At 42.8% G+C, this 27,371-nt stretch overlaps 1 protein-coding gene across 4 annotated transcripts in view; it reads left to right on the top strand.

Moving 5' to 3' along the window:
* SETBP1 (SET binding protein 1) overlaps positions 1 to 27,371 on the top strand; it is a 362,058-nt gene that overhangs the window by 296,298 nt on the left and 38,389 nt on the right. Inside the window, exon 5 of one of the 4 annotated variants that reach the window (XM_070513133.1) lies at positions 14,676 to 15,057. The exons of the other annotated variants lie outside the window; for them this stretch is intronic. Within the exon in view, the coding sequence (XP_070369234.1) occupies positions 14,676 to 14,686 (11 nt within the window). The 3' untranslated portion in view covers positions 14,687 to 15,057. Of the gene's footprint in view, positions 1 to 14,675; positions 15,058 to 27,371 lie in introns of those variants that run through there. 4 annotated transcript variants of the gene reach the window in all.

Raw genomic sequence — 27,371 nt, 5'->3', positions numbered from 1 at the left:
AATTAGGCATTGCACTGCTTAGTCTTCCAGGCCTCATGCAAATAACAATTAGCAATAATTTAGCAGTTGTACATGCTGGCATCTTCTAAGCCATACCATTGTATACCATTCCAAATTCCTTTGCATTAATTAGGATCATAAGCCAATCAGTACTAATTAGGAAGAAAATAAGTATAATAATAAATGCAACAAAATTAGTGATTTGTATCTGGTCGGTAGTTCCTTCCCTCTGCAGTTCATCAAATAGTCTTAATGCGTAGGAACTTCTTGTAATTGAAACTAATTATGAGGTTTCCCCTGCTACTTTGAGCCTCATGTTCAAATCCCACGAAGCTCATTAAATAAGTAACAAAACTGGAATCTTTAACACATATTGTAACTTGGATCATGTTAATTAGCACCACACGCAAAAGGCAGCGAGAGGCCGTTTAGCAGGCCCTGCTAAAAGGAAGGGAGATGGAGCTCTTTACAGTTCTTCAGGGCTTTGAAGAAGCTAGGCCAGTGGTGCGGGTGGGCACTATGGTGAGAAGGTCTGTGTGGTATTTCAGGGGCGGAGAGGGGACTTGGAATCCGAGACTAAGCTACTCCTTGACTGGGGCATTTCCAGCAGTCCCAGTTGGGTACAGAAAACACGAGTGGGGTGATGACCCAGTTACAGGGGAGTCCCTAGTTACTCCGGGAACTTGCTCCATACTTGATGACTCTTTGGCTGCCTCTTCCTTACTTGGGGTGAGTTATAGAGTTTTCTCTTCAAGGTTGAGTGGTGAGCATGAAGGGCCCCAGAGAATTCACTTGCCCTGCACAGACTGAAATTGTATACACATAAATCCATGTGTCTGTTTCTAGTCAAACATATGTACCATTCAGTAGACATATTGACTGTATTCACAGCTTCCAGCGCTGATCTAAACGACTGCCGTTTCTTTTCCATATACAGCTAGATCTGCAGATAGCTCTCTAGGCCTCAATTGAAAGATGCTCAGAAGTACGCTCCCCCTCCACTGTGTCTCCTGCCCTCTGGTCTGTGCCATGGAGCAGTCTAACGTCAAGCACTGGGGATAATGGTGGGGAAGGTTGGATACAGGGAAGTAAATCCACAGGGATGTTGGTTTATGGTGTACCCACCTACGGCACTAGAACTCCATAACAATATTATTTACTGCTGTTTTATGAGAAGTAGTTCTAAAATAACCCTAACCGAAAACACTTGTTACTCTACCACTGTGACTTCTCAAGCTTGATGGCTTGATGAGAAAAAAAGGCATGACAAGAGATTTCCAGGCACCCAGCTGAATCAGAGCTAATGATATCTTAAACTGTTAATGTTGACCTTGTATATTTGGGGACAGAATCTTCTGATTCTTATATAATAAACAATTAATAATCCTGAATATCCTTCTAACCTTGCCTAAGGCCTCACTCCTAAACAAAGCAACTCCCACTATTTATTCTAGCTTAGAAAAATCATTCCTTTTTTTTTTTTTTTTTTTTTTTTTACTGTTCTAACTCTGATTATCAATACAAGATCTAGTTTTGCATGGTTCCAAGTTGTTTGATGAGAATCTTAAGGGCGAGTTCCGTCTGCCTAACCCGACTATCAGTTATTCCAGAGCAGGACTCCCATGGATCATACTCCTTTTGAGCCCTACAGTGGCTGACTCATGCCGAGAACCAAAAGTTTCCAGTCAGTTCTGATTGTTGATTAATTAAACATTTAAAGAAGCATTCAGAACTTAGCATAAGAATGATACTTTCAAAGTACAAAAATGCAATTTTAACTATTCTTAAATTATTCTCAGTATTTTAAATGTTATGTGGTATGAGTGGGTGGGGAGGTGAGTGGTCTGCAGTCTTAATATTATCTACTAATTGATAACCTGAAAAGAACTCTGGGACATGTGCAGTGTGCATCCACATCACTTGCATTATTTTAGTAGATGTTAATGGATCATGAACTTGGGGCTTTTTTTTTTTACATAGGCACAATGGGATAGAAAGTTAGAACATGGGGCTGGCCCTGTGGCGCAGCTGTTAAGTTCACATGTTCCGCTTCTCAGCGGCCCGGGGTTCGCTGGTTCAGATCCCGGGTGCGGACATGGCACCGCTTGGCAAAAGCCATGCTGTGGTAGGTGTCCCACATATAAAGTAGAGGAAGATGGGCATGGATGTTAGCTCAGGGCCAGTCTTCCTCAGCCAAAAGAGGAGGATTGGCAGTAGTTAGCTCAGGGCTAATCTTCCTCAAAGAAAAAAAAAAAAAAGAAAGTTAAAACCACTTAACTGGTAAATCATGGCAACCCCTTTTAAGAATGCTCCATAATAAACGGGAAAATAATAGTTATTAGTTTGTCTGCATTGCTAAAATTAGCTGACCTGGTTAATCCATATCATACTGGTTGATTCAATTTGTCTGTGTATGCACAGCCCCCAACATCACACAAAATATTTTTGAGGACATAATTCTGTATCATGTAATGCTGAGTAATTGACGATGAAACCAGTAAGTTAATAGTTAGGTCCTGTCACTAGTAGCTTACAGTCTAGAGGTTTTCATATCAAGAGCTCGTGACTGATCATGGAGAAATTAAATACAGCCAAATTAAAACATTTAACCAAGAAAGAAAAAAAAGCAAAACAAAAGGCTTGTTAGTCATTCTTTTTTTAACCAGAGATTATAGTTACCACTATTCTTTTGTCCACAGTCCAATGTTACATTATATGACAATAATCTGTTGTGTGCCTGCCTGCTCTTCTAGCACTGGACTCTGGCTTCCTTGCTGGCGTGAAGGCCAACAAATGGTCTCAGACGGTGGCTAAGCAAGAACGATCCAATTTAAGTAAGAAGGACACCTAGGCCAGATTTCTGAGCCAAAACCGCCATCGTCCTTAGAGAATGACACAGGGGGCTGGTCTTAGTTATTAGGGAATCAGTGTAGACATTTGGACTTGGACAGACGTGAGCACACTTTGGTTAGTAGAATCAAGTCATCTGGCAGAAGCAGAGTCACAAGGGAAAAGCAAGAGCCAGGGATGTGCACCAGGCCCAAGGCCGGGCAGGAGCTTCGGTGAGCAACCAGGATGCTCAGCAGCCCACAGGTTGAGGTCTTCTGTACATGCTCCTGACTGGAAATAAGGCAAGGAGGTTAGGGGGTGATGGTGAAGGGGTTGAGGGTAGGATTGGAGATAACAGTTAGAGCCCCATGGATCATTATAAAGCCCCCTCCCTCCAAATTTGTTCAAAATTTATTTGTCTAAGTCTTACTAAATATTCAGTCGTGCCACATAACGACGTTTCAGTCAATGACAGACCGCATATAGAACAGTGGTCCCATAAGATTAGTCCCATGTAGCCTTGGTGTGTAGTAGGCTCTGCCATCTAGGTTTGTGTAAGCGCACTTGATGGTGTTCGCACAATGACAAAATCACCTCCTGATGCATTTCTCAAAACATGTCCCCGTCGTTAAGTGACACATGACTGTAATTTTGAAATTAAAAATATACGTGTATGTTTTAACTTGATAAGAACACCTCTCAGAGTTCTACAGCTTTTCCATCTTATGCTTTTCTCACTTACAAAAGAAAAGAAAAGGCAAAGAAGTATGGAAATATAGCGAAGACCTTAAACAGTAACTAAAGTACTGCTGAAACTCTATATGACTGATCTGGGAGGCCCAGTGGGAGTTATGTGTATATGAAAATACACACACACACACACACACCCCCTAGGAAACTTTACACTAGACAGAGTACATGCTTTACACTTTTATTCACTTAAATGTGGTGCTGAGTTACAAAGACAGCACGAACAACAGAGATGAGGCCAGGAGGTATTGAAGGACCCCCACAAAAGGAAGATTGCAACAGTCCAGGTCCTGACCCCTTTGCAGATAGGATGCTTCTTTAGTATGTGTGCATTCATTCATTCATTCATTCACTCTCCATTTGCTGAGCACCTCCTCTGAATCCAACCCGGCAGTGAATGCTCGAGCTACCAAAAACAGTAGTGTATCCCAGGGACTGCCACGTGAACGGGGAGTGAGACCGACTTGGCTTCAAGTCTCAGCTCTTTCACATTTTTGGTAAGTGGCATAGCCACTCAAAACCTCAGTTTCCCCATTCATAAAATGTGGACAGTATTAACTCCCACATCACTGGGTGTCGTGAGGATTGAATCTGATAATACCTGAAAAGCTCTTAGGTCAGTGTTTGGTACACAAAGTAAATGCACAGTAATTGTTAGTTGTTTCTGTTGTTGCTTTTAAATGTCAGTATTCTACATCAGTGAAAGTAGAGGGAGGCGGATGTTGGCTCACAGGAAGAGCTCTCTAACAGGGAGAGCTGTCCACCCAGGACGGGCTGCTCCAGGAGGTGGGGAGCCTGTCATCTCATCGCTGCCTGCGTTCAAGCAGAGTTTGACTTTTCCATCTGTCAGGGATGCTGTAAATGAGACTCCTCTTTGAGGAGGAGGCTGGGACAGATGTGTTTTATAGGCTTTTCCAACTCTGCACTCCCGGTCCCATCATTTTCCAAGGGAGCTGCAGTGGGAAAGGAAGTAACATTTTCTTGCATCTTGTGTGCTGGCCTACTGCAAGTTGCTTTACAGATGTGTTCTCATTTGAGACTTACAAAACCCCTTCAGTGAAGAGATTGCTATTCTCCTTTTGTAGTTAGGGAAACTGAGGCTAAGGAGGGCCAAGTAATGTACCCAAGATGGCACAACTAGGAAAAGGTAGAAAATACATTAGACCCCTAGATCCATACTCTTTCTCTGCACTGCATTCACTCTCAGCTAACCCCTTCTGAGAATTCTCAGGAAAGCTGCCCAAGACAGGATGAAGCCAGGGCGGGATTTTGGCCCCACAGAGGTAGAGGAGATGTTCCTCTTTCCATCTCCAGATCTTGTGCATTATCCAGAGCTCCTGCTTCAAAAAAAATAACCTACCTAAAAATACCTCAGATCCGACAAGTCTGAAAAGCTCCCTCAGAAAATCTTCACTTCCGCAGATGGATCTCTTTTAGAAAAAACAAAGCCATCCCATCATCTAGTTACACTGATGAAAGACAGGCCCAAAACGAGCATTCCAGAAATTCACTATAGAATCCCATCTTTCAGATCTGGTATCGGAACAGGGCAACAAGTGGAAGGGGTGGTGGAGGGTGAGGGTTGAAGCGAATCCCTTTTTTTTTTTTTTTTTTGGTCAAGAGGAACAGATTACATTCTTGAATCCTTTGCCATCTTATAAACAAGACTAAGCACACAGCATTCCTTCCAAAGCACATGGCCCTGTTTTTAAAACACAGGTCTGGTCTCCCCTGGAATTTAGTGTTTGTCTCAATACTGTTCTTCCTATTCCCTTGGCATTTATTATAATTCAGTGCTATTAATGGCGGCCAGGAATGGAACAGTTCTTTCATTCATCCTCTCTTTTCCTTCATCTCTCTCTCCATACCCTCTGTCTTTTATAATTATGTTTTTAAGCCTATAAACGTTTCCAAGGGCAGTGCCAAATGTTAAGTGCTGCTGGTGATTACCTTGTGTGGATGGTTTCATCCTCGTACCTGTAGCCTCCAGTTTTTGCTGGCATGTTGTGTTTCCTTCTCCACAGTACTCAGAACTCAGCGGTGACCTCAACTGAGGAGATATTATTGAGTTTCTTTCCTTTACGTGGAAAGGTGTTGGTTCTTTTCACCTTTTCAGGCCAGTTTTAAGGGGTCAATTGAAAATGTGAACCTCAGGGGACCCTGGAAACTTGTCTGAAGACTAGAACACTGGGGGCCTTAACTCTCACCACTTCTTTGGGGATTGGTAGTTAAAGACTTGGGTTGTTGGGGTGGGAAGGATGAGTACTTTGATATATATGAGATATTAGTATTGAGTAATAAGATGAATCCATTTAAGAACTGTACTGATATGTACTAAGCCAGATGAATAGGTCCTTGTCTCAAGAGGATACCTCACATTCCACCAAGCTGCCATTGCTCAAAGAATTTTCAGAATATGTCTGGAATTGCCTGCAGACACCTTGGTGCATTCTCTTTTACATATTCTTAGTCAGGGAAAATCTTCATCTTCTGTACACACCACTAGTGAATCAGTATTTTTTTTAGTTCCCAATCTATGGTTATTACAGGATCCTGAGACTGACTTGGTTGGTTGGTTCAATGTCTGGTTCTAATGGCTGCAAACTTCCAGAAACATTTGAGCAATGGCAGTATCATTGGGATGCATGATTTGCTTTCTGTGATGACTCCCTTCCATTATGATCCACTTATGTATGTAAGTCCAGGCCTGTTCAGTGAGCCATCGTCCTATTCAAGGAGCACGGTGAGACTGGCAGTCTACACAACCCAGCGCCATCATGAGCCCACTGCAGGGGCAATGTCTGCTCTGGGTGCAGCTTCACAGCGAGTGCCTCTGACTGTAAACACGTGAAGAAGACCACCTACATCCTCACAGTCACACCATCCTCATGTGAGTCCAACAAAAGACCCCGCCTCCCCTTCCACATTAGCTGCCCGAGGAAGAGCAATATCATGAAAAAAAACAAAAACAGTAGTTATCTGAAAGTCACATTTCTTAAATCTTTAGAAGGCATTTGCTTACACAGGGATGCAAATGTCTGTTGACAGTAGGAGTCTAATGTGGTGGCTCTGTTCAAATTCAGGATGGGTGACCTTTCTTAAAGTTGGGCTCTGTGATTTGGGTGTGGGTAGTTTTTTCGTAAGATTGTATCCTACTAGATACAAGCCACCTTGGTGCAGTTTTGTTCTCCAGACATTTGGCAATGTCTAGAAACCTTTTTTATTGTCACATTAGGGGGAGGGGATTCAACGGGCATCTAATGACTAGAGGCCAGGGATGTTGCTAAATCATCCTACAAGTCACAGGACTGCCCACCTCCCCTCACAAAAAAAAACAAAGAATTATCTGACCCAATATCAAGAGTGCTGAAACTGAGAAACCCTGTACTAGCACAAGTCTCACCTGGGGAAATCCGAGGCAGCATAAGGCATGATGTGAACACAGCCCTGGCCAAATACTGTGTGCACTCCTGCCATCTTTGAGCAACGTTTAGTATAGGGGCCACTTACTGTGCTTCTCTTTAATGCATGTCATGAAAATAAGGATGCTCCAAGTATTCTTTGGCATCCTGAACTCATCTTTTCTGCACCAATGTTGAGTGTGAACATTGCCCTCTTGGTACCCCAGGCATGGCACATCCTATCACACGCACTATGCAGAAGACATACATCTCTGCCATCCATGCGTTTGTAATCTTAACTTTCTATTGTGTAAGTAGGTGCCTATTATAGAATCAAAGAATATGAGAACTGAAAAGGATCTTCTAGATATCTTACGTGTGAGGAAACAGAAATCTCAAGAATTCAACTAACTCTTCCGGTAGATAGAAGCTGAGTCAGGATGAGAACGAGGTCTCCTGGACCCAACCTGGTGCTTATCTCACCACCTTCTTTGTACCACACTTCCTTCTAGTAGGCATGAAGAGCAGCAGACCCAGTCAGTTGTACCCAGCGTGTAACAGATTTCTTTACATGCCCCAGCAGCGAAATCACGGGCTCCGCTCAAGGGTGCAAGCATATTTCTCTCTGCTGCTGGACCCTGCAGAGTCTCTGAACTGGAATGCTCATTTCCTTGACTTTTCTGCTGAGATTAGAGAATGGTTTTCTTTCTTCAGTTCACTCCCCATGTCATTTTTAAAGCATCATTAATTGACATTGGGAGCAGTCATGATAAGCTTCTCCATCATCATAGTCAGGGAATATACTAGGAATCTAACTCAAGTAGGACAAAGGAATGTCATGGATTGTGATTGTTAGTTTAAAAATAAATAAATATGAGAAGCCTGGTGATCTACAAAGTATTGTAATGGTTTTGCCACAATATCTCAATGAAGGAATGAAACCAATATTGTGACAAGACAGACACCCACCATCATCACTACACGAAGAAGAATTTTATAGTAAGAGTGTGAACCTCAGTATACTATGAAGTCATATTTTATTTTCCTTGGAGTATACGGAAACAAAGTCTTGATGGTCAATCTTTTGGAAATTCCCCAAATTAAGGTGATTTCAAAACATTCTTGGCTTTACCATTAGGTAAGTGAAAGAAGGTATAATAGTGATTTTTCTGATGGGAAAACTGAGCAGAAGAATATTCAACCCACCATCCAGAAGGTGGGCCTGGTTTAAGATGTGGCCTCCAATACAGCTCTGGTCGTAGGGTCAACAGACTCTTAAAATTAAGAAAGAACTTCTAGGCCACCCAGATCAGCTTCCAGAAAATGCACACTGGGTGCGCGCCCAGGACTATGTTAAAGAGGAGATGTGAAATAAAACTCAAGGGAAGAGATGTAAGTGCCATAAACAGTGGTTGGAGAGGATAAAATGCAAAACTACTCGCAGATTCACCAAATCAGGGAATAAACTTTAAAAGCAATTCAAGGCCTGACTCAAGCCCTTCCTCCTCCATGAAGTTTTAAAAACTGTTTGAACCAGCATATTTCCTCCTCTACTCAGCACCCCCAATTAATATATATCTGTTCCTACTAGCTTGCCCTTTAATTGTTTTTCGTAGGTTTGTTCAGTCTCTGCAAGTGCATCAGTTTGCCAGAGCTTCCATAACAAGGTACCACAAGCTGAGGAGCTGAAACAACGGAAATGTATTGTCTCGTAGTTCTGAAGGATGGAAGCCCAAGATAAAGGTGTCGGCAGGATTGGTTCCTTCTGAGAGCTATGAGGGAGAAGCTATTCCATGCCTCTCCTTGCTTCTGGTGGTTTCCTGGCAAACTTTGGCATTCCTTGGCTTATAGACAGATCAGCCTCGTCTCTGCCTGCGCATTCACATGGTGTTCCCCCTGTGTGTGTCTGTATCCAGATTGCCCCTTTCTATAAGGACTCCAGTCATATTAGACTGGAATGCACCCTAATGACCTGGTTTAACTTGGTCACCTCTATGAAGACTCTACCTCTGAATAAGGCCACATTCTGAGGTGCTGGGGGGTGAGTTAAGACTCCAACATATCTTTTTGGGCAGGAGACAATTAAACCCACAATAACAACCAAACTTTAATGTCCTGAGGGCAGAATTCTCTTATATTCATGTGCCTCTATCGCATCAGGCTAACTGTGTGACACACGGCAGGCTTATTGGTTAATCAGAGATGCAACGTGAGGCATGAATACATGGTCTGTTCAGCTCAGGGTCTGGTCTGGAGTGGCACAGGGCTGGTTTGTGGAAAAATATTATTTAAGAAGTTTTGCCAAAATATGCTCTACTTCCCCCAGTTATACACCTTCTCATTTGTAAACTGCAAACTTGAGAAAACTCTGTGACTCAACGATGCCGTTAGCGGAAGTGTTAGCATTCCATCCCCAGTCAATTCATTCCTGAGCCAGCACCTGCCCCACCCCACACCATCTCTTCCTGAATCTGTTTCCAGTTCCAGCTAATCCCAGTCAATGGATCCCATTTGTTTTGTGCAATTGTTGTTTTTATCTCTTTAATTCATCCTGTATAGTAATATACTACATTAGATGAGTGTTCTTGTTCATTTATCTTGTTCTGTCTTCCTCTAAATATGCTTCCCATAAAACAATACACATTTTGAGGGCTTATTGTTAAGATGGAACAAAAGATCTCTAGTACTCTTTAAAATCCCACTGTGATTATTATTCTCCTGTTTAAGAGCTTACATTGACTCCAGAGAGCCTGCCAGATAGAGCCTATATTCCTTAGTTTGATGATCAAGGCTTCCAGATGATGTTTCCACATTCGCTTCCAACCATCTTCCCTTATGTCTCTCCATAAATCCTTTGCACCAGGACATGGTCTCCTGATCTCTCCCATCTTGTCTTTCCCACCTCACAGCTGTGAATTTTTTCTATTTCTCATTTTTCCTACCATCATTAGGATTCACTCACATATTTAACCTGGAGATATTATTATTTAAAGACATTCAAAAATGAATTCTCTCTTCTAAATTGTCAGCTGGCCATATTATGTCTCTTTATTAAGGCCAAACTATTGCTTGTCTCCAACATGATCCAGTAGTCTTTGAAGCTGTTCTGAGGATTCAAAAGGTGTTCAGGTAGGACTATGCCTGTATTACCTAAGATCAGAGTGGATCTATCCATTCAGGGCCCAGAAGTTCTGAAAGGCAGGTATTTTCCCAGATTCTCCTGCAGGAATGATCCAATAATGCCGTCAGAGTTTGTAGGTTATCAAAACCCCACATTGTGCCAACAACTATTCCTGAAACTTTCCATGAATTCCTGGGAAATCCACAGCTCAGTGCTGTTTTTTGTGGAAGCAAGAGGAACGTTCAAAGAGAGTCAACAGAGCTCTTTGGGCATCATTATTTGATTTTTTTCCCCCTTTTTCTTATAGTTTTAACGGCAAAAGCAAAAATTATCTGGTCCCTAGTTTTCCATTTTTTTATTAATTTTTTTTTTTTTTTAAAGATTGGCACCTGAGCTAACAATTGTTGCCAATCTTTTTTTTCCTGCTTTTTCTCCCCAAATCCTCCCAGTACACAGTTGTTTATTCTAGTTTTGGGTCCTTCTAGTTGTGGCATGTGAGACGCCACCTCAAAATTGCCTGATTGGTGGTGCCATGTCCGCGCCCAGGATCCAAACTGGCGAAACCCTGGGCCGCCTCAGTGGAGTGTGCAAACTTAACCACTTGGCCACGGGGCTGGCCCCCCTAGTTTTCTTCATCAACTTCTTGGGTGTTGAGTGTGTTAAAGGGTAAACTGACGCATATTAAAATTTTAACAGTTTGAGCAAAAATCAATTCAAATCGGGCAGTGCCGAAACAGAATTGGTCCGGAGTGCTCCACTGACAGGAGCTCAGGAAAAGATTTTCATAGAGGAGAGATGGAAGTAGAGCAAGGAAATTATTTGACTGGCTATAGCTTAAGCGATTGCCTTATTTGGGAAAGGCTGGGTGGCTGTTTGTGATGAACTGTCCTTAGGTTTTGATTTCTTAACCTTGAGGCATCTCAGGCTTAGGTTTGGGTTACTTGTGTAGGCTACTAAGGCATTAAAGCCACCTCAGTCTAATGGCCTCCTTGTTTAATGAATTTAACAATTATGTAAACATAAAGTCTCAGTAATAACTCATAGGGAGCCTGATGGGTCTGTCCTGAAGCCTGGTCCTAAGATGATGCATAGTTTCATCAGAGACTGGGTACGTTCATCGAGGTCTCCTGAAAATTTTAGTATTTGCTTCTCTCCCCTATCCGCCTCTTGGGATTAAATCCACATGTACTTCCAAGGAGGGCAGCACAGCATCTGCTCTCAGGGAAGTGATGATGCTAAGATCACATCCTGTTCCTCTCCCAAAGACCAGCTTGAGGGGCTTCAAAGAGCAAAGACTTCGGAATCTGTTAGACCAGGCTTTTACTTCTGGCTCCAATTGTTTACTAGCCTAACCTCAGGCAAAATATTTGAGATCTAAGCCTCAACATCCTTCTCAGAGAAATGGAGATAATAGTGCACGCCTCAAGATATGGAAGGAGAAGCGAAAAAAAATCCCAAAACTCCCTGGTTCTCTCCCTTCCAGCTAAAGGCAAGCTTCTGACTGCCCTATAAGCTAGAAAGAGCAGACCTCAACTGCTGGTATGGGCTTAGTGGTCAGCACAGCAACAGCCCCATGGGGAGGAGAAAACCAGACCCACCTACCGTCTTTGCCCTCCAGGTAGGATTTGGAGCTTGTGTGTGTTTACAACAGCTCTGACAGCAGAACAGTTAAGGTGAGGCAGCGGAACAGCTAGTGTCTCCTTGGCTGTGGGGCAGGATGTGGCACCTCATGCCAGAGCCTGCTTCCACAGATAAGAAAACGGAGAAAACTGGGGAGGCAATTGCCACCTTGCTCTGTGGTGCCAACACTCCCTTTAATGAGGGCTCCTCAGAAGTCATGTTCTCAGAAGGGAGGACGCAGGAAGAACTATGTTCCCTCCCAGCCGCCAACCATACCTACAGGGCACCAGAAGGAGCTTCGCTCTCAGCCCTGGGCCCTGCAGCCAACCTCACAAAATGCTTTTTGGTGTTTGCCAACGAGGAAGCTCGGTCTGCAGCTGCAGCAGCAGGTGCTGGCTGCCAGGTTCCCCGTGGCAACCCAGGTGTACGCCAGGTTAGCAGCTCTGCCTTGGAGAAATGGCCTCCATCTCAGATGCATGTGGCCGAGCATGGAGGGGAGCTGCGTCCCCCCACAGTGGGAAGATAATGATTGTGCTGATTTTTATGGGGCATGATATAACCGCCGTGCGTGGTTCAGTGGTAGCAACGGCTTTTAGAGGGTGTGGAAGATTGTAACACGCTTGTTGTTGTTTCTTGTTTGAGGGATTTTTTTGCTTTTGTTGTCATCATTCAGTCTCATTCATTATCATTCACAGGTGTGCTTGCTCAGGCCCTCGGCTAATCTGTTTACAACTCCAGGAGGGCATTGTTTCCAGCGACAAGATAATTCAAGTTTGTCTTTGTATGTTTTGCAGAAATGTTCCCATCTAGGATCTTACGCCTCTCTATGAAATCATGGGTGAGATAGACTAGGAATTGCTAGCCTGGCCTGTCTGATGTGTAAACTGAGGCTCAGAGAGTGACTTGCCTGGTGGTACACCATGTGTGTTGCAGAGCTGAGCCCCCGATTCAAATCTTCCGAGTCTCCATGCTTCCTCCTTTCCGGTCTACCGCACCGCTCATGCCTCCTGCTAGCCCCTGTGTGTTTGTTTCCAGTTGCCAGTGAACTGTTTAATCACATGTCTTTTTCTGCGATCAGTTGTGGTCTTTCCTTTGGTACACAGATCAATGCCTGTTAACCACAGTCACCCGCCTCGGAGGCTCTGTTACTGAGCACAGCGGGAGGAAGAAGAAAGGAAAAATCCCGAGTTTTCAAAGCATCTCACTTCCTTCACTACGCCTCTCTGCTCCACACACTGCCCTGCACTGCTGGTCCGCATCTCCATCTGCTTCTAGCCACCCCCAAAAAGCTTGTTTGGTCATAGACTGATGTACCTCCTGGAGATTTGGGCTAAGTGGGGCATCCAGGGATGCTTAACCTTGGCCCCAGAGCACTTTGGTTAAAGATCATCTGGTGCTCTTGCCCCCAGCATATTGGTAAATTCATGAGCCTAGGAAATCCATAAAAGCTGATAATCCCCCAATTACATATGTACACACATACATACACACACATACACAAATGCTTCCTATAACTCTTTTCTATCACTTTTTAGGAGCTTGACAGTGATATGTGTCATGACATTTTTGGCTTAGGCAGATGTTAAAATGTGTTTGCATTCCTTAAACAAATAACTAAACACATACTAAGGCAGCCCAGAAATTTATCAAAACATTGCACTGAGATAGCACGTGTCGTTGATGGTTCTCATGGGCGTTACCTGCAAAACAGTTTCTAGGACTCCTCCTCTTTCTTTTAATTCACAAATAACTGAAAATAATGACAGCAAAAGCAATAATACTAGTAAATACTAAGTGAGCATTTACCTTTTGCCAGACACTATGCTACATTCTCTGTGTACATTATTTATTTATTCCTCACCACAACCTTGTAGATTTGGATACTACTGATATTTACAGATGAGAAAACTCAGGCTTAAGGAGGTTAAGTAATAATTTCTCAAGGTCATGGCTAGCATAGCTGGTGTGGACTTAGGCTAGAATCTGAAGGAAGGCAAAGCTCTAATTTTTTATTTAGTTTTATAGCAAGTTTTTTTAAACCACTTTATTCAGATAAAATTTACATGTAAAAGCTGTACATATTTAGTGTATGCTCAGTGTGTTTGGGGATAAGTATACACCCATGAAACCACCATCAAAGCCATAGACACAACCATCTCCTCCCAAACTTTCCTCCCACCCCCTTTATTATTATTATTTGTTGTTGTTGTAAGAATACTTAACATAAGATCTACCCTCTTAGAAAATTTTAAGTCTGTAATACAGTATTGTTGGCAAAGCTCTAATTTTAAAAGGCAAATGTTAATTTTATAACTGGATGCTCTTTGAATTATATATGATATTAAGTAAGAAAACATAATTCACATGATCAAGTCAAATCAAACAATTTACTGACATGGATGCTGTGGGGATGCCACAGAAATATGTAGCACAGTTCTAGGATTAAAGATTCTACAATCTGTTAGGAGGAGGTAAGACATAAAGATGTGTAAACATAAATCCCAAATGATGATTCTGATTTGATTGGAGCAGGACCATGTTGCTAGAGTCATAATTCTAGAGGAGAAGAGTCTGGCACTCTGGGCAGCAGGGACATACGTTGTGACACTAGCATGCACCACATTGTCAATCATCTGTTCAAGATTTGGTCAATGATTAAACAAATAAGCCAGCAAGACCATCTAGACCAATCTCTCTAGTGCAGAAATACTCAAAGCAGCAGCTCCAGTGCCTCCAAGAGTGGGGACAGCATATCCCATTTTATAGCAGGGGTAACATTTAACATGCTGATCCGGGAGAGCAAGACAAGGAAATGGTGCCTTTGTGGAAATCCCAAACTGCTTCCTTCATCCACAGAGTCTTACTAGGAAAAAAAAAAAAAATAGCTGAACTGAACAGTGTGCTCCGTGTCATATTTGATTTACACTCAGGTACAATCTCTTTCTCTCTCGCAGGGGCCAGTTAACAAAGAGTTTGCTGACCAACAGCAGGTTCACAGACCATCCTTTGCACAGCACTGTTGTAGGGCTGCACACATTAGGTCTTCGTGCTCTCCTAGAATTCTGCTTCCCAGGCCCGGCTGCCTCGCAGTGTGTACCAGCCCTGTGTGCTGCCTCGAGAGTCAGATTGCCCAATTCCAAATGCTACCTCTGTCCAGCTGTGTGATCTCAGGCAATCAGTTATTCTCTGGAAACCACAGATGGAGATTGTGTCAATTAAAGAAAATAATCTGTGGAAAATAACTAACACATAGTTGTGCTCTGTTCCTGTTAGCTCTTGTTGCTGTGGTTGTTGATAATGTTGTTGTTGAAAACACTTGTAAACTTTTTTAAAAATAAGGCTCTTAGTAAAATAAATACTCTTGCATAAAATAAAAAATAAATTTCCTAGCTTATTTTAAGGGATAAAGAAATGGTAAGAGAGTGATTAGTTTTTAAGTCTCCAACCATAATCCAGGAAGGTTGGGGAGGTTTACAGATGGACGTGAATCTTGGTGGTAAAAGGCACTCAGGATTTGTTTTCGTTGGGTATGCTAAGACATGCAGACATGGAAATGATTGTCATAAAGGAAGATGTTTATACTTACAGATCCCTAGAAACAGGAAGCACACCACACCATGCCTGTGGCATCCAGGGCCACAGGGAGCAGCACCAGGGCAGAACCTTCATTGTGGTTTTTGTGGAAGGAATGGGCAAGGCAGTGTAGACAGATTTGGGACTGGCTGGTTTGAATAATTTCAGCAGACTCCAGGGTGTAGCAATTTCCCCTGATTATCTAGTACCAGACCCTGGGGTGATATTAAGGCAGAGAGATAGTGGCTCAACCTGTGAAAGGTCGATAGAGAAGATGGTTGGTAGATATGGGGTCTGGATTGATTGGTTTGCACATAAAAGGCACACTCTCAGGGAAGTTGTTTACTATCTCCAGGAATTAGCAAGCCCAGGGAGGCCTTCAGCAAGGCCCCAAGTGTCAAAGCATCATAAAATATAGATAAGAAAAAACATGGTTAATACACTTGGCACTTCAATCCTGAATGGCAGGAGTAGGGTGGATACTTATAGAAGGCATGATGATGGCTTATGTCAAGCTCGTAACCAACTCAGACAGCTTCTGGGTTAAGGAATCCCATGGGTATCTCCATAGGAGAGAGTAGGAGACTGGGTTGGTGCCAGCCACAGTGCCCCCACCCCACCATCACAGCAGTCAGGATGGTCTGGGGAGGCCCAAGAGCTCACCCCTTTGGCCTTCAATCCTACCTAAATGCTTTACCTTTCATAACGCATTTCATGAGCATTGCTATGAAAATCTAGTTGCCTTAGCCCAACGGGAGTTTTGAGATATTTGTTTCTAGAGCTGAAACCACTTAGACACAGACTAGTTAGGACAGTATCTGATTGTTTTTGAGCAGCAGCCACTTAATGGCCTTGCCCTTGTGTCAGTCACTAGGCATCTCCACTCATGCTGTGAAGTCTGTAGCTCTAATGGTTGTGATTGACAGACAAAACTCACCCACCAGGTTTCTCCCTGCTCTGTTTTTAAATTTGCTTTCAGGAAAAGGCATGTGGTGTCCAAAACACTTGGGAATACACAGATGTGTTTAAACAATTTGGTTTCTTCTCAAGTTCTGCCTTAATTCAATAATCCATTCATTCTTTCGTTCAACAAGCAAATGATCTTTGGCAGAATTTTTTTTTTTCTCAATTCCCAGGGAGTACAGCAAAATGAATCATTGAGCTTTGGGACTCAAATTCTCCAAAGTGGGAGGGGCAAGGAAAGCCAATGTCTGCTGTACAATCAGCAGCCAGAGTATAGGCTGAAGGAGTTAGTGAAGACAGCCTATGGCCATCCATTAAGCAACAACTGGACTTCATACAGTCCATGGCAAGGAGGTAGAGATTTAAAGAGCTCAAAAGAATCAGCTTCATTCCCATCTCACCCACTTAACTCTGGTTTGCTTCACTGGCCGCAGTCTTCCCTTAGCTCTGCCCCTAGCTGTGCCCTGCTGTTTTGTACCAAAAGAGCAAAGGAGGAAGACATGCTGATGAATCAGGGCACATCCACCCCATTATGGGAAAAATAATTCAGGGTGTGTTCTCCTGCTGTTGGGTCAGGGCAGTACATTTCAAATAAAGCCCATGCAATCAGAGATATGGTTCATATAGGTAGGAACAGGTTAATAAATAGGCTCTTGTTTAACAGGCAAACTTGGTTAAGCTTCCTGTTACCATCTGGTCTAGTGGCAACTTACTGAATTTCTTCCTGGCACATACTCAGGAAACCAAAGCATAAAGGGAACCCAGTGTCCAATTCTTGAAAGAGTCAAGTATCCAAGAAACCAGGACTGTACACCATTGTTCAGTGGTTAAGTCTTTGAAGGCAGCTTGCATGCATTCAAATTCTGACTCTGACACCGCTGGTTGTGATAACAGAGGGTGAGCTGCTTACTCTCTCTGTGCCTCAGTTTCCTCCTTTGTAAAATGAGAATAAATATAACACCCCTCCCACATAGGCCTGTTATAAATATGAAATGAGTTAATACATGTAAAGGGCTTGGAGAGTGTCCTAGCATAGTGTACATGCAATTTCAGTATTTACTATTACTATTACTAGCACAGTTGTGAGATGCAGAGTTGTGGAATGCATGCCTAAAAGGGCCAAAAGGGAGCCTTCTCTTGCCTCTCTGCCTTGGCATTAGGGGTTTCCTGATCAGTGCTGGGCATTCTAGGGTGTGGAGAGGAAGCTCCTGGAAGCTGGATCACCTCCCCACAGATTTTCCGAGGTTCAGGGCACAGAGTAGAAAGGAATGACTCTGAACTCAGCCAGACCAGAAGAGAAGGAGCTGGATGAGCCCCAGCACTGAGATGGAGCAGGTATTAAGATGCGATAATAAGGCCAGCTTCTCAAGAGTCATTTCCACCCTCTTGGAGGTGTGAGCAAGATGGGATGTTCAAGTGGGTGTATCAGGTCATCTTACATTTTGGCCCCAATTCAGAAAGCTGCCCCCTCCGCCAGCTCTAGGTATTAGCAGCAGGTACCTGGGTTTTGATCTACCTTCACTGCTGTCACCATGAAGCCTTTACCTAAGAACCTACTCTTGGTTAATACATATACAGTGCTTGGAAGCACCCTTACCTTTCCCAAGGCCTTAAAATATAACAGACATAGGGACCAGCCCAGTGGTATAGTGATTAAGTTTGTGCACTCTGCTTCGGTGGCCCAGGGTTCATGGGTTTGGATCCCAGGCACGGACCTACACACCACTCATCAAGCCATGCTGTGGCAACATCCCACATTCAAAATAGAGGAAGATTGGCACAGATGTTAGCTCAGTGACAGTCTTTCTCAGCAAAAAGTAGAAGGTTGGCAACAAATGTTAGCTCAAGGCCAATCTTCCTCACCAAAAATAAATAAATAAATAAAATATATATATATATATATATATATATATATATATATAAAAACAGATATATACCTGCTTTTCTTTGAGTGACCATCAGTGTGCTCTGACCACCCCTCCCCTGCCTCAGGCCTGTTATAATTGTTAGAAGGCTCATAGGCCTTTTGAAGATGTATAAACAGCCATGTTTATGAGAAATCATGAAGCAGTATTGGACCATGCTTCATACCTGTTAATCTACCTTTATCAGTGTTTCACACCAACAAGCACAAGTATGATGAAAGGCAATGAGGGAGGGAGTCGCTGGCAAAATCATGCTGTAGAAACAATCTTGGTTTCGACAGAGAAAAATAGATCAGTGTACATACATACTTAGGCCCATAAATTATCTCTTTAACAAAAAGAGAGAAAAGAGATCTGACGTTGGATCATGGGGATGTCATGTTCTTGAGTTAGATGTTTTTATAAGACACCTCACTCCTTCAGTCCTTATAATTACCATATGAGAGGAATGATGACCATTTTACACTTAAGGAAACTGAGGCCCAAAGTCCAACCCACAGTCTCTGTTCACTAGGAGGTTACTCCCTAAAACAGATGGTCCCTCTGAGCATCACTGACAGATATTGAACAACAAAAGAAAGCATAGCCCAGGCGTGATAAAGCTGACTGGCTACTTATTTTGCTTTATAGAGGCAAATAATTAGTTTGAGCTCTTGCCGAGTTTCACATGAACTGGGCTGGTGGGGGTGGGCGAGATTTTCCCTTATATATACTATTTTAGGAAAGCCCATAATTGAATCTAATTTCTGCAGCTGCCATTAGAAAGCAGGATGACAGCAGCTGCATCTGGGGGACAGCAGAAGCCCACAGAGCAGGGTGGAATATGCTGGGTACAACTGAGAAACGGGGGGCAGAGGGCAGAGCCCCTTTCCTAAAGGGACACCAAGGCCAGGACGGAGCCCAAGGGGAAAGTGGCAGGACAGTTTGGCCCCCCAGCCCCCACCTACGAAGGGCGAGCGTCTCGCAGAGTTCCTGTAGCCGTGGAACCTTCTGTATCTTTGTTCTCTCTCCTCCACGGCTTGTAAGTATTAGCCTGATGTTGTTTACTTCTTCTCCCAATCTCTCCAAGGAATATGATTCACACGTTTTCAGATTTATTTGAACAAAATGCAATAAATATGCTGCTTCAATTTTAACTGCTGGCCTGTAGCCAGCGTTTTTAATGAATCTGGCCTGTGCTACTGAAGTGTTCCAGGATCTCCAGGGCTCTGGGCACTGTGAGATTATACACACTGGTGTGCATGCACGCGTGCGCGCACACACACACAGACACACACACCTCCCCACCTCCTATTCCCTGGAGGGCCAGTGACTCACAGTCAACTGCAGGTTTTTCAGAGCCGACTCTGGTTAAAATTAGCAGGCGCCTCTATTGTTCAAGGCGAGGAAGGATTCCTCCATCTCCTTTCACGGCTGCGTGGAAATGCCCTCTTTACATTTTTTCCCGCCTGTTGGAATTGCTATACCCCCCTCCAAAAGCTGCCATCATTGGCCTTTTTTCTCTTCCTTTGTTTTCTTACAAATGGCCACTAGACCAGGCCCAGCCTGTGGGGACTTCTATATAAAAACAGCTGGATATGGGGGCTTAATGTGGAGATAAAAGGATTCTGAATTGATTTTCACCACAACCAAGCAGTCAGTGCTCCATGCTTCTGAGAGGTGGGAGAAAACAGGAAGAGGGACACACACAAAGGTAGTCCCAGGCATAGCACCATTTTTCAGAAAGAAGGGAGGAGGAGAACGAGAGATGCCAGCAGCTGACCTGAGGCACACATCTCTCAGACCACACCCTCCAATAAATACAGCCAAGAAAGGGTAGAACTGAGGAATCTGCAAAACGAGTCCCCCTTGGTGGGCCCAGCCTCCTCTTTCTGCAGGAAGATGGTCACCAGGACCCCCTCTAGCTTCAAGAACCTGAAAGTCCAAACTTTGGACCCATAATGAACACTTAGAGCCAACATAGGTGGGCATCTGGGAACCTCCTCAGAAGAAAGGGACCATTGAAGGGAGGGGCGGTTTCAGGGCCTGAGGCATGTTTTCCCACTGATGATGAAGAAGAGGTGGCTCCAAAGATCCCATCTATCAATGTGGTGGCCAAATGCTGCCTTGTTGCTAATGGATGCTACCACTTATTTTTCTTCTTCCAAAGAACAAACCCTAGTCTGATCTCTTCTGTTATTACCAGAGACTTTTACTGGTGTCAGAAGCCCCTGTTTGCTTTTCCTGTCTTGAAATTACTATCAAAAGTAAGTTACAGGGGTCGGCCCCATGGCTGAGTGGTTAAGTTCACGTGCTCCACTTCAGTGGCCCAGGGTTTCCCCGGTTCGAATCCTGGGCGTGACATGGCGCCACTCATCAGGCCATGCTGAGGCGGCATCCCACATGCCACAACTGGAAGGACCCACAACTAAAAATACACAACTATATACCAGGGGGCTTTGGGGAAAAAAAGAAAAATAAAATCTTTAAAAAAAAGGAAAAAAGTTAAGTTAGAGATTGTTCTGCATGAGTCTGCCTATCTCACTCCATCCCCATCTCATTTCATCACATCCCTAGCGGGACCTTCATAATCATTAGGCAAAATAAGCAAAAAAAACTTAGAAGTCAGGCATCTGGACAGGTGAATAGCATGAAACGCCTGGCTGCCCTTAATGACTGGGGAAGAGGCCCAGAGTCCAGAGAGCCAGGGTGGGACAGCTTCACCAACAGCACGCGGTGGAACTGCTGGGAGCCTGTTTCCTCAACAGCCTCTGATTCCATCATTAATGGAATCCTTTAAGTGATCTTTCCAGCCCTGATGTTCTGTGATTCTGACATCCGGGCTGCAGACATTGCATGGTTTTCCCTTAACCTATTTTTATCATCTCATAGCCTTTGAGAATTAAAAACACTTGCAGTTAAACACCTCCTTCCCGGTGTTTCACTTTCTTGAAATGGAATCATCAATAGCAATTATTTCTGCCGTGATTCCTCAAATCATAAAAATCACATCCTCTTATTTATAATATGCATAGAATTGTAGAATGTTTCTTATGGAGACTGGAATAAACACCATCCCGTTTCCACTTCAAGTGGTAGCATCACTTGTGCGGTTTTGCATGTGTGTCTCATACAAGCAATGATGGAATTCCATGAAATATGTGTTGGTTGATGACAAGATCTCTTGCAAGGCCTTTGCCCAGTAGACACTATTAGAAATATAGGACACAAACTCTTTTCTTGGGGAGTCAAGATGACAATGCATAATAGTAGAATGTTAATAACAGCATGCCTGTTAGGAGCCAGGCAGTGTGCTGGATACTTGATAGATGTTTACTTCATTTAAGCCTCAGCAAATTCCTTAAGGCATCTCTTTTTATTTCCATTTTACTGATAAGGAATTAAGGCTTAAATTAATTCATCTGTCCAAAGCTGAGCAGTGACTGAAAATGCATCTGATTGATTCTGTGAGTTGCAAACATCATGTAACCAAGTGTTAAACTGAACCTAAGCAAGGTCTATAGAACTGTGGTGTGGATGCAGTGCTCACTGCAAGGTCAGGGATGTGCAAGTAAGGGAGGTAGGTTACCTGTTGCTTGAGTTTGTACTAAATGGGATAAGGAGGAACGAAGGCTGTAGGATGGAGAGGAGGCACCGGTTCAAAGGTGAGGAGAGGATGGATTCCCGATAAGAGATGTTAAAAGGAACCTGGAAGACCACTGCTTTGTCATGCCAAACCTCTTTAATGAGACCACTGGGGAGAGAGAGAGCCTCCACCTGCCCAAGCCTGGACCCGGTCACAGGACACTGGATGTCCTGCAAGCAAATTCCTGGCTTGACAAAGAACTGCCCTCAGATAACTTTGATTATTTTAAAACTGGTCCTTATAAAAACAAACACATTCCACTTGTTATATAACCAAGGCTGGAAAAATAATGTTTTACTGTCAGTTTTATTAGTTGGGAAATGTAATAATTTCCAATTTTGAGAAATACAGTCAGGGAATTTTTTTTAATCTTTTTTAAAGTCTTGCATTTGCCTCATTGGCACTTCTTGGCCATTCCACTTACTCCCTGAGTCCTGGTTTCAACCTCCTTGCCTCTCTTAAAGAAGCTTAATTCTCAGGTTCATGTCAAACATGAAGGTTATTTCTTAGTTCTGAGTTCGTGGTGCTTTTCCACAGTTCTAGCCTAATCGCACACATTGTCAGAATTTTTTTTTCAACAGGTTCTGCAACATCTTGACCCCCACCTTAGTCCATTATCTGCTCATATCCAGGGCTAACTAGACAAAATTAAGAAACAAGCCATTTGCTGACTAGTTCTCTTCCTAAACCTTTGCCTAAAGAAAACCTCTCACTCTTCCTGTCGCTTTTTGGATTCCAGATCCTAAGGTGTCAGTGTGTATTTCTGATAGCCGTGAGAAGGAAACCTGTTTAAGGGAAAGCACGTGAGCAACTCAAAACCAGAGAGACTTGGGTTCAAATTCCTGCTAACCTTTAGTTGTTGTGAGACCCTGAATGCATTTCTTGACATCTCTTAGCCTCATTTTCCTTACATATAAAATGTGCTTAATATCATCTTCCTCATAGGGTTATGGGGAGGTTTAGATTAAAAGTGGCACATGTAATTGTTTGATCTTCAACCAAGGACAGTTAGTCAATCCTGAAGTCACCAAAAGGACTTCATTAAAAAGTGGATTCCCGTGTGAGGCAGCTCCAAGGCAAGCCTTCCTGAGTCATTGTTACCGTGAGGCACCCACCACCGTGTGGCTGGGACAAACAATAGAAACCCCCAGAGGAGCCTGGACCTGACTGCATGTCCTGGGTTTTTTCATGTCCAGTAACAATCGCATTTTATTTCGTTTATCTGATAGAAATGAGAACTCTGTTGTCTTAAAAAAAGAAGTGCTTCCCACATTTGTCTCTCACACCTTTCCTAAGCATGGCCAGGTGATTTCCTTCCTGTTTAACATCACAGAAATCTCTTCTGTCTACCCAAGATGCAGAATCAGAAAGAATTAGAGACCATAAAGAAACCCAGGACAAAAAGTGACATCCTCAAAGTCATAGAGGTAAAGATAAGTGAGCCTGGGACTGCCATCTCCTGAGCCTCTGCGCCCCCACTTCCTCCCCTGCAGCTTTCCTTCATGACCATAAACCACGAACGGATACCTGAAGTCACTTGTGTATGGAGATGACCCTGCCCAGCATGGTTCTAAATGAATCGCTGGGCCAGCGTGCAAAATATTCTGGACAACCTCAGCGCACCATGGCTCATTCTCTATTGCATATTCATCCATAAGCGTGCTGTGTTTCTGTGTTGAACTCATCTCACTGTTCACTATTCCTGTTTCTTCAGTGGCCAGAGATTCAGTTTGTGTAGCTTGTCTTTAGTTAAGGTGATAATCATCACTGCCCTTTCTCAATTATTATACTAATTCTCGCTCATCTTTATGTTGTGCGGCAGTGTCATTTTTACCAAGATTTGCCAAACTTCCTTCCCCATTAGATATTCTTTGGATGAACAAATGGGTAAGTGAATAAATTCATGAATATTCTCAGCACATATCAATGCAGTGGTATCTATAACTTGCTGGACTGACTTCAGTTAACAAATTAAACAAGTCACGAAATTTTAATGTGGTAAAATAATTTAGTTTAGTCCTATATGCCAACTAATAACTATCTTGACTATTTTTTATCAAGTTGTTAGGATGCCAGGGTTTAAAGCTGGAGTACACCTGCTTCTTTAGGAACTGACGCTAGTCCCCCAGCATGGTCTCCTGCCTTTGCCTGGCCATCTCTGCTGTCCTCATTGAACTACCTGACTGGTTTCTGTCTGTGTATTTGTCCTCTTAAACTGATGAAATATCCACTTCCGGTCATTGTTATTCAGGTATTTCCTCTCCTCTCCAAAACCTCCTATTTCCCTTCCTATCTTCAAAGCTTCTTTAATAACCTGAGATTGGGCATCAATAGGAGATTTTGTATTGGGAATGAGTCCTTTAAAAACTATATCAAATACCAAGCCCATGAAGACAAGAAGAAAAAGTAAAAACCTCAGAGCAGATGTATACAAATCCACACTTGCAGAACACATATATTATCTTCCTAAAAACATAACTTTCTAAAAGTCTTCACTTCCAGCTTCCTCTAAACAGAGAGCTGTCCAAGTGAACAAAACAAGATTTAATTTATGAAACTGTGATCTGAACATGGTTTTAGGTATTTTCATGGCAAGAGCCATAACTGACTCATCAGTATTTCCTCCAAGTGCTTCAAAGGGAACTTTGAATGTGGAATTTGCCCAATAAAAGTTGAGGAAGGGAAAAAGAAAAGAGGGAGGGAGAGCAAGGAGGAGTTGTGAACCATAGGGCCCACTGGTTAGCCATTCAGGATCAAAGGGTCAACTTCTACCCTTGATTTAAAAACATCTTATCCTCTATTAGTTGCCTCCTCAGAAACCCACTGGGAGCAGTTTTGTCCCCTCTAATCCAAATTGTACCCATAGAGAATAAACCACCTCTTCTCCGTGGTTTGGTGTTGTGTGTTTACATGGAAATCCTTCCTGACTCCCCATAGTTCACAGGTGAAATCCAAACTCCTAGTGCCATCCGCAGCCTGACCCAGGGCCCCGTCTTCTGTCACTCTTCTCCCACCCACCCTACAAGCTAGATTGTAGCCGCATAAGAATTCTTGCCTTTCCCCAAACACGCCGTTCTATTTCATGCTTCATGCCTTTTTTCCTGGAGTTCCTTTCATCCTCCTTCAGACAATACTTCCAAATTGTTAAAGACCCAAGTGAAATGTCACCTCCTCAGTGAAGTCCTTCCTCACCCAGCAGGGAAGTCACTCATCCCCCTGGGTAGTCACTGTCTTATACCCAATCCTATTGTTCTTATCACAGACTATTGAAAATTAGTATTTACATGTTTGCCTTTGGCACTTTGAGGATAAGGATTTATCTTTATATTCCTTAAGCCTAGAGCATAGGTACTATTATTAATTCCATTATTGATGAGAAAACCAAAGCACAGAAAGGTTAAATAAGTTGCCCAGGTTCAGACAACCAACAGCTTGCAGAACTATGACTTGAACATTGGGAGTGTGCGCTCAGAGCTCACCCTTGTAACCACTTTGAAATGCCACTTTTCCTTAAAAATGATCATACCGGTTACCTTGTGGTATGTGTATCAATATGAATTCTAAATTAATATAAAAATCTAAATTAATACAAATTCATATTCTTACCCAGATCAATTATGTATGTTTGTATAGGAGTTATACAGTTAATAAATTCCATTTTAAATATTGTTCTAGAATATAGGCTAGTTAAAATCTCTCCAATAAATCTCTAGTGTGGCCCCAGGTGCAATGGAAGGTAATGTGGGTGGTCTTTTCAGCTCAGGGGAGATTGTTATTTTTATTTAAATTTCTTGTTTCTGCATCTTGTTTTTTCAACCAAATATTTGACTACCCAAAGACTGGACTGTTTCTTATATTTTAAGGGTCTCCCAAAGGACCTAGAGTTGCTGTGTTTACTGTAGACGCTGAAACTTTTGCTGAATAAATTAACACAAGAACAAAACTGCTTCCTTCTTGTTAACCATCAACAGTTTATTGAGAATGTGGCATCAGGTTGAATATTTAAGAGTTGACAAACTTTCTTGCTGGGGTCCCAGCTTTCAGAGATTTGAAAGTTAGTGGAATGTCAGAGATACAGTGATGACTTGGCCAGCAATCTCTGCTCCAAATTGCCAGCCCTTCACTGAAGCAGCTGGTATCTCCGTCCTCATCACCTTGTAAATATCTGAAGTTTCTTGTACACATTCTTGGCTGGCTTGCTTTGAACACATTTTCTGTGCCAGGCACTGTGCTAAGCATTTTATAGGTATTATCTCATTTAATCCCCATGATCACCCTCTGAGGTTGGTGGTTTATTAAACTTTTTTAAAAAAAATAAGGAAACTGAAGCTTTGAGAGGTTAAATAACTTGAACAATGTCGAATGCCTAGGTAAGTGACAGAGGAGGAATTTAAACCAAAGTCATAGCCTTATCGACCAGCTTAAAACTCATTTTCTTGTAAATGGTGTATTTCTCAATTACTGGCTAATACATTTGAATTCTGATTCTCTGTTATACAGAATGCTTCCGTCTCCATGTCTTTTCCTACTTTCCTCCATTCAAACCACCCCCCTTTTTAAATACAGACTAAAAAATTTCACAGTTATTTTTAATTCTAAACTAGCAACTTATCCTAGCTAGGGTCTCCAATTCCATGGCCCTAGATAGTGTGAGGCTGCCTCTCCTCTAATGCTTGTTCTTTTTTTTTAATAGCACCCTGCCTCCACTCCCGTTTCTTGGCCTTCCAAATGACATGCAGATTGCAGAGGTCCTCATTGTTTATCTCTGTCTCAAGACTAGACTAGGCCCTCAGTAACTAGGTGGACTCCCTGTGAATCTTTGAATCCAATGCAGAGATCATTTTGCCAGTTCCAAACCTTCCCAATGACTAAGTTTTCTTCTCTGATCTCAAGCCCCACCAAGGGCTCTTCATCCCCACTGTCCACTTGTAGAAATTTCCCCTCCTTGTTCTCTGTATGTCTGAGAGACTTCCTCAGATGCACTGTTAAATTATTCCCCTTTTATCTTAAATCATATCATCAGTCTTGCTGCATGCAATGGCATGTCACCCATTATCTCTGTTTACCATACAAGGTTTAGAACCAACACAGGCATTATCCAAATCAAACTTATTTGGGGCCACTTTTGGGTCTGACAACATGACATTCCCTTAGAGGATGGTTGAAAAAGATGCACTGCATCCCATTTCTTGAACAGAGGCTTGTGTAATCAACCAAGTAGAAAGAAATGTTGAGATGCATTTAACCTCATTAGTTTCAGTGGGACTGACTCTCTGCAATCCATCAGAGTTGAGCTACATTAGTGAAACTCAACTATTTCTAAATCTCATTTACATAATGGATGAGATGTGAAATGAGCCCAATGCAAGGGGAGCCGCCCGGAGGCACTAAAGTTTATCACAATATGTAAGAGTTCTTTTAGATCATTGCATTAAATTTCCGCTAACAAGATAACAAATTAATTGTCTGTATTACTGTACTAGCCCAAAGTCTATTGAGTGGAGAGTGTAAGTGAGGAAGGCAGCTGGAGTTTCAAGGACTATGGGCGGGGAGGCATGCTCAAA

This window comes from Equus asinus, chromosome 7 (genome assembly GCF_041296235.1).
Source record: "Equus asinus isolate D_3611 breed Donkey chromosome 7, EquAss-T2T_v2, whole genome shotgun sequence".
Taxonomy (NCBI): Eukaryota; Metazoa; Chordata; class Mammalia; order Perissodactyla; family Equidae; genus Equus; species Equus asinus.
Note: the sequence above shows the minus strand (reverse complement) of the source record. Positions and strands in the feature narration are given on the sequence as shown.